The 10,631-nt window shown below is 42.3% G+C and overlaps 1 protein-coding gene across 2 annotated transcripts; it reads left to right on the plus strand.

Annotated features, from left to right (window-relative positions):
- Positions 1-4,517: 4,517 nt before the first annotated feature.
- Positions 4,518-7,085, plus strand: htr1aa (5-hydroxytryptamine (serotonin) receptor 1A a). 2 transcript variants are annotated; one of them, XM_018759073.2, is made up of 2 exons: positions 4,518-4,581; positions 5,542-7,085. In XM_018759073.2, the coding sequence occupies exons 1-2, from the start codon at positions 4,551-4,553 to the stop codon at positions 6,666-6,668; spliced, it is 1,158 nt and encodes a 385-aa protein (XP_018614589.1). In that variant the 5' UTR covers positions 4,518-4,550; the 3' UTR covers positions 6,669-7,085. The 2 variants fall into 2 exon arrangements, with proteins under 2 accessions (XP_018614589.1, XP_029115411.1); XM_029259578.1 differs by lacking the exon at positions 4,518-4,581 and having other exon boundaries at positions 5,267-7,085.
- Positions 7,086-10,631: the final 3,546 nt, after the last annotated feature.

Genomic DNA, 10,631 nt, shown 5'->3' on the forward strand with positions numbered 1-10,631 from the left:
AGTCTTGTTAAACAGAGTCGCTGACTGAACTTCATTGCCTGCACACGGTGCTCGTTTCCTCCTAATACACGTCTCCCCAGGTGTAGCTGTCAGTGCGGTAAGTTTGGGGTGGGGCTGGACTCCTGTCTGCTGTATTGTATAATATGTGGTGCATCTTTTTTTTAGTAGCCATTTACCCCATCATGGTCAGTGATTTGGAAGTGATCCCAGGAAGCATAAGGCATGGTGCAAGCTGAAAATGGGTCTACCACAGGACACTCGAACACACATGTGATACAGCCCGTTTTGGAAACAATTGTTTGTCATCATTTCATAATGCACAAGGAGACACGCACACGGAGAAAAGATGCAAAGCAGCACACAGAGGGCAGGAATCATTATCCTGTGAGGTGCTATTCCGTGTGATGTAAGCAAAACCCTTGTGTGGGAGCACCAGTGCGGTAGGACTTGTGGTAATGCAAACTGGAAATAGGCGCCGTCTGCTGGTGAGATTAACCCTGCCTGAGATTAGTATGGAACACAAAATGGCACAATTACACAATGTTTCAGAAAGGTTACATAAATCATGATGAATCGAACACGATCAGCGTTTGAGAAATATTCGAGTGACCCAGTCTTCCACAGGCAATAGTTTGTCTTAACTTAAGTAGATACTTACATGCAGGTGAATTGTGAAATGATTTATGTCACACTCAGCTGACATGCTATGAAAGCAATAAGAAATATGAGAGTGCAATTGTGAAAAATGTAAATGAGGAAAAAATGAGGCAAGGAAACATCCAGGGAACACATTAGGTTTATCTCAATATAGGTGATGATATCTCTATGGCAACTGTGACAGGTGTTAGAATATGGAAGAAACACCTTTGTACGTACATCCTCCATAAAACAGTTTACACCTCTCTGAAGTCCCCCAGGTTCTGTGAATAAGACAGTCATTTCACTAAGCTCTGTGAAGCTTCTGACTGTTAAAAAGGGCAGTTGACAGTTCTTCATTAGCATTTCTTTTTTTTGCATTTTAATTACTTGGTATGAAAATGCAGAGCAGCATGTTGAAAGTCCTGTGATGGAGATGGAATCATTTAAGAGGGTCTGAACACCAACTCCCATCATCCTCTCCATGCCAGTCATGTGTTCTGAAAAAAGTCAGAACATACGTGAGGAGAACAAAACCTATGGACACAAATAATACGTCAGACACGGGGATCGCAGAATGGAATTATATGTAATTCTCTAGAACACTTTAAGATGGAACGTCATTAAAATCCATTGTTACAATTTACACATGAAATACAGCTGCTTAAATAAATTTAGGGGAAAAGGCAACCCTTCGATCAGAGCGAGAGCTAAAATGTTGTTTTTTCAGCCAAAATGTCAAGAAGTGTTTCTTATTGATGAAACCAGTGTTACCTGGGACTTTCTGTTGTTTGGCTATATGAGGCTCTGATAAAATCTTCTCTTGCTGAAAATGATCTTCTTTGTCAGGGTTTTGAAAAATCAAATTTATTTTATAGTAGTTTTACATAATCAAATGGAACATACAAAAGGATCCACACTATGTCACATGTTAACCCCCATCCAGAAGATATATGGACCTATCGTTGGACATAGCTGCTACATCTGTGGCCTCCACGTTTAGCATGCTGCAGCTGTTCAGATGGTAGGGCTGTGTGTGTCTGTGTGTGTGTGTGCGTGTGTGTGTGTGTGTGTGTGTTTTGGGCACCCATAGCCCCCTGTGCTTGCTCCTCACCCTTATCAGTCACCCACCTGTTGCCATCAGGTGCTTTATGACAGAGTTCTATAGGCAGCTGTGCCAAATGTCCTTGAAGCCTGTAAAAAAAAGAGAGGCTTTTGTACCAAGGCAAGGTCATGGCTGGTGAACAGACACAAACCACACAAACACCTGTGTCAGCTGGAACACAGCAAAAAAAGTTGAATACAATCACTAAGAATGCAGACATTTCCTTTGAGGAACCGAACAACAGCTCTAGCAGAGATTTAGAATAACGAAGGGATTATTAGACAGCCTGCAGTGCTTTTGCATGCCACAGTGTACTGATTACTAAAAAACTGTATACATTTCAATTATATTTAGTATCAGCCTTAAAAAAACATAGCATTCTTCACTTATATTTGCTTCTTTGGTCTAGTGATCATTTTGAAAATAACTGAAGATAGGCTGTCTTGTGCTTTGTGGTTCAGTAACAGTTTGCCAGTTTAGAGTAATAAGTGGGCTGCACATATACACGAAATAGAACTGAAATGACCTTCATTTTAAATATCATTGCATGTCTGATGCACATTCTATGACAAAGCTGACTAAGACCAATTGAGACAGCTGCATTAGATAACAAGGTATAGCTAATTCTAATATTAGAGAGTATAACGGGACTGAAGTCTCAGATTCACATCATATCCTGGAATGGGAACACCATAAAGCATCTGGTGAACATGATAGTAACACCCTCACTGTATAGAGAGCAGTACCAATATTGAAAACATTATTTACATTTTACAAGGAAAAACAAACTAAGAAATGTAACATTGATTTTGCAGACACTTTTCTGCAAAGCGACTTCCAATGAACTCTACGTAGTGTTATGAGCCCACACACCTTATTGACCAAGGTGACTTACACTGCTAGATACACTACTTACAATGGGTTGCTCATCAATACATAAGTGGAATACACTCTCTCTGTCACTCACACACTATGGGTGAACCTGAACAGCATGTCCTTGGACTGTGGGAGGAAACCGGAGCACCCGGAAGAAACCCATGCAGACATGGGGAGAACATGCAGACACGACACAGACTGAGCGGAGGGAATCGAACCCATGTCCTCTCCCACCACCCAGGCGCTATGAGAGAGCAGCGCTATTCACTATGTCACCGGTCTGCCAAACTTTATTCAAAACTGTAGGGATTTCATTTTTTGTACATTTAAAGCATTTTGAAACTTCTAAATGCAACTTGTCCAACAATTTCCAAATAAATTCCCTGTACTTATTTTTTTACAGGTTGTATGTTTAACAAACTGTGGGATACAGCTGTAATACAATTATAATATAGCTGTGATATACAAAACACACACACTTTCAGAACCGCTTGTCCCATACGGGGTCACAGGGAACCGGAGCCTACCTGATAACACAGGGCGTAAGGCCAGAGGGGGAGGGGACACACCCAGGACGGGACGCCAGTCCATCACAAGGCACCCCAAGCAGGACTCGAACCCCAGACCCACCGGAGAGCAGGACGGTGGTCCAACCCACTGCGCCACCGCACCCCATATACAAAACAATATTTATTATATTAATCGTCTGAATATTTAATCTTCAAACCAATTTAAGCTTCATTCAATAAAGACATCATTATACGATATAACCAAGATAACTACTGTAATCCATTTTACTGGAATTAAGTGCCATGAATTACAAAAAATATGTTTTAAGGAGAAGATAAACGCAACCATTTGCTGTACTCAGAGGAATCTGTTAAAAATATCTGTACAGCTCCTTCTACCTGTTTTTCTGTATCTCTGTAGCTCTATAGCTCTGTGTTTCTGAATCTGTGTGTCAGCGGCTGTCATCAGTCAGCTGTGTGTGTATTGTAACTGGGCCGCGCTTCTAACACACATCAGCAGTCATCGCTGCACTTTTCCCCAGGAAACACCCATTCCCTGAAGCTCTCATGTTTGACAGCGTGATGCTTGTGTCAGTACAAAGCAGGATCAATATTTTCACATTCAAACACACAGTATAACATCTACTGTAAGGGACAGACTGCCCAGAGATGGAGATGTCGGTGTATTTGTCAAAGCCGAAAGCGGACAAATGTTTCAGAATTTTGCGGCAATCGGTGTAGTAGCTTGCAGTGATTTGCAATACAAATGTTGGGTTTTAATTAAAACTGAATAAGAACTGTTTTCTGACTTTTCAAGACACACTAAAAGAGTTGACAGGGAAGACGTTCCTAGATTACATGATGGGTCAACTCTGCTGAAACGAGTTTTATGGATTTGCTGTACATCTCAGGGTTGGAACTGCGACGTCTCTGTGATGAACGTATGAGATATACACACCGCAGTGCATACAGACTGCCACCCACTCAATCTATATATATAGATTTACACACACCGTATTATTGTATTGGTAGTACTGCCTGTAGCATTCATTATTAATATCTCTTTTATAGATCTTGGCCCTGACAGCTGCTCTGAACTTTTGTGTTTTTTTACTGTCTGGTGTTGATGGAAGCAAAGTGTAAGGCACACATCGATAAAATTTTTTTAAGAAAAGCAAAAAAAAAAAAAAAAAAAGAAAAAAACACAACCCAGAATCATTATAACTGTTGAACGAACTGTCGAGCAATTTGTGTTTCATATTTTTCAGGCCACTCGTTTCGCTCGCTCTTCACACGCCGAAGTCTCGCGGCAGATGGCAGCAGACGCCTTCCGCGCGCGCGGAGCTCTCGAGGTCCTGAAAGAGACCGACGGCGCGCGGCGGTGCGGTGAAATCCACGCGGGAACCAAACACGTCGTGCGACGGATGACGACCAAGACAACAACAGTCATTTACCGTAATTATGAACCGCATTTTATTTAGACTAAAATATATTTTACGTTTTCTTTTTTACAATATTATATAATAAAAATGAAAAGCTGAGTAGTATAAAGGTGTTGCAACTAATTCTACATAAATAAAACGCGTCTGAATATCATCAGTCCTTTTCGTCTTGCTCACAAAAAACTTTCACTTTTAAAACTAAACGGTTTTGATTTGTTTAAAAAAAATCACGAAAACGCCCAGATATACTTATAATCTTGGACTAAAATCAAAGTTTACAACAAAGCATTTCCAACAGAAATGATTTTCCGGAAACTGATAAGAAAACTGAGCCTCCGAAAAAGATCATGTGAAATAATTCTGAGCTACAAACGCAGGATTCCTATATATCTGTATTTCAGGTAAAAATGCACGTATTTATAAATAGAAGTCCAGAGAGATGGAATGAAGTGCTTGGATTAGAGCGAGCAAACGAAACGTTTGCGCGCGGTACGGTGTTCGCACAGAAAATGAAAGTGGATAATAAACTGCAGTGTGTGTGTGTGTGTGTGTGTGTGTGTGTGTGTGTGTGTGCGCGCGCCGACCTCTCCGCCATCTGACGTACCTTCCACCGCTCCTATAAATGAATTCACTTCGTCACCAGACTCCAGCGACTCGCGGCACCACCGAGTACAGCACTGACACACCACGCACTGGCAGTGACTGACACAGCTGACTGGGACTCCGGCGGTACTCCATCCACACAGCGTCATGATTCCCAGCCGGGATGGAATTATTATTATAGAGTCCAGTACCGACACCGGCACCGGCAGGGACTGAACTCCCGACACCCCAATCTCTCTATGTCCTCTCGACATGGAAAATACGAACAACACCACACAGGTGGATCGTCCCGTCCGGAATGGTGGAAACGCGACCGTGCTGGTCGAAGTGCCTCTAAGTTACCAGATTGTCACCTCCCTGTTCCTCGCAGCGCTCATCCTCTGTGCCATCTTCGGGAATACGTGCGTGGTGGCTGCCATCGCCCTGGAGAGGTCCCTACAGAATGTGGCCAACTACCTGATCGGATCCCTGGCCGTGACGGACCTCATGGTTTCCGTGCTGGTGTTGCCCATGGCAGCCCTTTACCAGGTCTTAAACAAGTGGACCCTCGGACAGGTAACTTGTGACATTTTCATTTCTTTGGACGTGTTGTGTTGCACTTCTTCCATCCTGCACCTGTGCGCGATCGCGCTGGACAGGTACTGGGCGATCACCGACCCCATAGACTATGTGAACAAGAGGACTCCCAGAAGAGCCGCCATCCTCATCAGCCTTACTTGGATAATTGGCTTCTCCATATCCATCCCACCGATGCTGGGGTGGAGGAAACCGGAGGACAGAGCGAACCCCGACGCGTGCACCATAAGCCAAGACCCCGGCTACACCATCTACTCCACCTTCGGCGCTTTCTACATCCCGCTCTTTCTCATGCTGGTTCTCTATGGCAAGATATTTAAAGCTGCCAGGTTTCGCATCCGAAAGACGGTTCGCAAAACGGAGAGGAAGAAAGTGTCGGACAGGTGCTTGGTGGTGTCCCCGGCCGCCCTCCACAAGAAGTCCAACGGGGAGGCGGGCAAGAACTGGAAGCGCAGCGTGGAGCCCAAGCCGAGCGCGTGCGCCAATGGCGCGGTGCGGCACGCGGACGCCGACGCGGACGGCGAGTCGCTCGAGATCATCGAGGTGCACAACTCGAGCGTCAACTCCAAGCATCATCTGCCGCTGCCCAACACCCCCCGCTCGGCCCCCTGCTTCGAGACTAGGAGCGAGAAGAGTGCGGAGGCGAAGAAGAAAATGGCCCTGGCGCGAGAGCGCAAGACAGTCAAGACCCTGGGCATCATTATGGGCACCTTCATCCTCTGCTGGCTGCCCTTCTTCATAGTGGCCCTGGTGTTGCCTTTCTGCCGGGAGAGGTGCTACATGCCGCAGTGGCTCGGGGATGTCATCAACTGGCTCGGCTACTCCAATTCCCTCCTGAACCCCATCATATACGCCTACTTCAACAAGGACTTCCAAAGTGCTTTCAAGAAAATCGTCAAATGCAAATTTTATAGACCCTGAAACTTTTTCTCGATGGAGAAAAAAAAAAAAAAAAAAAAATTACATACATGTTGGTGAAGAAGCGTTGATTTTGCACCTGATGACTTTTTTGCACCCCTCGACGTGCGCCCATGCAGAAGGAGGGGAGGGAGCGGGGGTCTTCTTGACTCGAGCCTCCAGAGACTCTGTTTCTGTTCATTTTTGGGAAAATAATAATAATAATAATAATAATAATAATAATCTTCTGTAAAAGGACAGGTTGGCTGTCCGCGCAGGTAACACAAAAGACATGGGAGAGGAGAACGTGCATCGCGCTATTTCATGTATCTCGTGTTCTGCATTTGCAACGTATCGTTGTATTTCCACGCAAAAAAAAAAAATCTCATCGAGCCGTGTGCCGCATATTCCACGTGTAGTAATTTGTTCGGGACAGTTTTTTTTTCCCACCGATACTCAACACTGGAGCTGCTTAGTAGCGTTGAACCAATAAACTACGCAGTTACTGAAACACACCTGTGTGTGGTCCACTTTGTTCCCTTGTGCCGACTTGGAGAGCATAAAAACCTTTCGAAAATCTAGTGTTTAGGGCAATTTCTTCGCAGTCTCAGTGATATTGGTTCGAATCCCGCTCCTGTTGCACTTTGTTCAAGCTACTTTATGAACTGATCCAAAAAAAAAAAACATTCTCCTGCTTAAATCCTGAAATCACTCCGAAGTTGGGTATCTGTCATTATAAATTACCTTGTAATAACGGGTCAGATAAAATGCATTTCAAATTTACACCTGTTTTTATTTAAACGTCAAAAAACTGTATTCTTGTTATACTTATATGTTATTTTTCTATCCTTTTTTTTTTTGGAAATAAAAAGAACAGCGGTTTATGGAATGCTAAAAATGCACAATCATAACAGTTGATACAAATATGACAGAAACATATTTGTAAATTGTTATAAATATATTACATAAAGATTTTAGTTTTTTTTTTTTCTTTTCTCAGCTCCTTCGCATAGTTAACATTTGCCCGACCAATACTCGGTTGACAGTGAAAAAGGTTACTTTGTAGCTTTTAACTGCTTAGCATTAATAAAGAACTAAAAGCAAGAAATACGACGAGATTTATTGAGAATCTCATCAGCATCGCGAACTAGTTCGGGAACGAATTAAAAGAGCAATCGATCAATAAATAAGGACTTTAATTAAATTATGAAATGTATTCGGTAACCTCACACTATTTCTAGTAATATAATCGTTCGTAAACTGATTTGTTTTCCATTTTGGCAAATGTTGAAGTATTTTACTTATTTTTCCCGCATAAAAACTGCAACCTACAGCAAAAAAAAGTGTTTGTCTGATGCTGGATATTATTGTCAATGTTCTCTCAGGGATCATACACACGTAAGAAATCAGAAGACGGGAAAAGAACTGGTCTCTTCAACCAACTCATAAAATCCCTTTACAAACCCCAGTCTGTGCCTTGATGTCTTGCCATGTACAGGGGATTGAAATTGTTTGTATCTGTAAACCATTTGTCTGGAGGTGGAAAATTTCTGGCAATAATCTCTTAAGAGCAATGTCTTTATATTTGGCCTTTTATGTGTGTAAAAGATAACAAATAACAGCATAAATTCCAACCCTTTCTTCCTGCAAATTACCAGATTTTTTTTGTTAAATACAGATTAATATAAAAACATGATATGAGTATGTTTATTAGCCTTGCTGCTTATCTCAGATTATAATAGATTTTGGTGTCTTCACAGTGTTAATTCAAAGAGTACTGCGTGTATGTTTAAGGGAACGTTCTAAAGCTTCACTGGGGAATTATGTTATGTCCAGTACTTGGTTGAAGTTGGAACATCTGCAAGTTGAGTTTTGCACAGGTGATCCCTGGGGCTGCACTTGAGTTTCAGAAGGAACAATTACAGGGTCCGCAAGGGAGCATTTAGTTAGTCGGGCATCTTGTGGCCTCGCTCACACTGACACCAATAGCATTGGGCTCTATTCCCCATCACAGTTGCTCCAGCCGTTGGCACGGCAACAGAGTCAGACCGGATCAGTAAGTCCCCATCACTTGGAGGCTACACATGGCTCATCGTTGGCGGCTTTGCCCCACTAGCCTGCAAACTGCTACTGGTCACACTGGTCTGCTTGATATATGTAACGTGCTCATTGTATTTGTCTCTGAGACGCACATCGCTTTAGAGAGAAGCGTCTGCTAAATGAATAAATATAAATGTAAATGTATGTCTCAGTTTGTGTCCCTAGGGTATCTATAATGAACCACAGGTGTCTGGTGTCTTAGTTATTTATTGTTCCTCATTTAACAGATTCCTACGTGTAAGGTATCTTACAAGGGTTGAAATTATTAAATATTAAACACAGGCAGCCCCCGGGTTCCGAACGTCCGACCAACCCGTAGTAGTGCAAGTGATGGTGATGCATCGAAGAAAAGGAAAACAATCACGATTGAAATTAAAGTGGAAACAATAAAGCGATCGGAAAAAGGTGAAATGCCAACGAACCTTGGAAAAGCAAACATTAAAGTTTCTTAAATGTTTTTTATACACACACACATTCTCTCTCCTCCTCCTCTCTTTATTATAAATAACATTGTAACATTTATTATTATTGTAATCATTATATCATTACATCATTACATTGTATTATTATTATTATTTCTGTAGTATTATGTTAAAGATTTTTTACTGTATCCAGAGGTGTTTCTTTAATGTTTTTCATGAATAGAAAGGTACACTATGCTGTATACTATATATTAAGAGAAACATTTGATTAATTGACGTTAGGCACACACCATACCTAAGTGTTCCGACTTACGTACAAATTCATCTTAAAGGCAAATTTAGGAACAGAACTCGTTTGTAATCCGGAGACTGCCTGTATACATTTTTTAAGAGTGGCAAACAATAGTGGCTGGTGTGTGCTCTGTGCACGAAGTAGGTGCTTCAGCCAGAGGTAAGTGACATTTCTTAACGAATACCAGACAAAACTGGGAAGAACCACAGGAAGGAGATGAGCCTTGAGAGACATAATTGATTGCATCATCAGGAATCTCAGCTCGGTTCATTCTCTGATCTAGCCCTACGATGAAGCAATTGTCAGCAACTGTTTCTGTGGGCTCTGCGACATGATCAGGGGTCAGCATGAATTACATTTCTGATTAAGAGTTAGAAAAATGAGCATTTTCATTGTTACAAAAGAAATCATTGAGGTGATCGGTGTCTGAATGTTCACTGGTGGGACTCTGGAACGTAATTTTCTATGACGCAGACTTTTACCACAGAAAAATACAACATGGAGCCGTATGTCCGGTGTAGTTAGCTGCATATAGACAATTCCAAAATGATTGTTTCATGATGGTGTTTGAGATCACAAGGTGCTCAGACAGTGCCAAGTATGACTGAAAATGGCAATGCACAGATTGTATCGTCCTGGGTTACAAGTGGGATGCCATTGACCAGCTCCCAGGGGGCTACATCTGCTGCAGGGAAGAGCTACTGTAAATGCACAGGAAAATGGAATACAGAAACACCTCCAACTGCGGTCTGGACACCAGGTCTTGCTTGAAGGCAGGGACATTATAGAAAACTTCATAGAGGGAAATGATCGAGTGCCATACATGAACATCTTGCAGCAGAATGAAGGTACGCAGATCTCCAGCCTCAGGCATTCTATTTGTGATGTTTGAAAATAACCCCATGAGAACAGAGAACAGAGGGACAAAAATCCAAGTGGATGGGAACTGGGTTAAAGAGAACCGATCTTCCTTTGTAAAAGTGTGGTTGCATGCGTGTTTGGCACCATTTATGTGTAGAGTGAAGACACGCACACACAAAACCCTGGCATTTCCTTTGGTCTAGACAGCATCACCGCAGCCGTCAAAGATTCAAGGTCTCGCATTCCATTTAACTTTGAGAAATCAGTAGAAATGCTCCAAAGAGACAAAAATTGAATTAAAATTTAAAATTC

The sequence above is a fragment of the Scleropages formosus genome, chromosome 17, assembly GCF_900964775.1.
Source record: "Scleropages formosus chromosome 17, fSclFor1.1, whole genome shotgun sequence".
Classification (NCBI taxonomy): domain Eukaryota; kingdom Metazoa; phylum Chordata; class Actinopteri; order Osteoglossiformes; family Osteoglossidae; genus Scleropages; species Scleropages formosus.

Bases quoted from the DNA above. Each gene is read 5' to 3' on its own strand.
- htr1aa (XM_029259578.1), top strand. From the start codon at position 5,424: ATGGAAAATACGAACAACACCACACAGGTGGATCGTCCCGTCCGGAAT.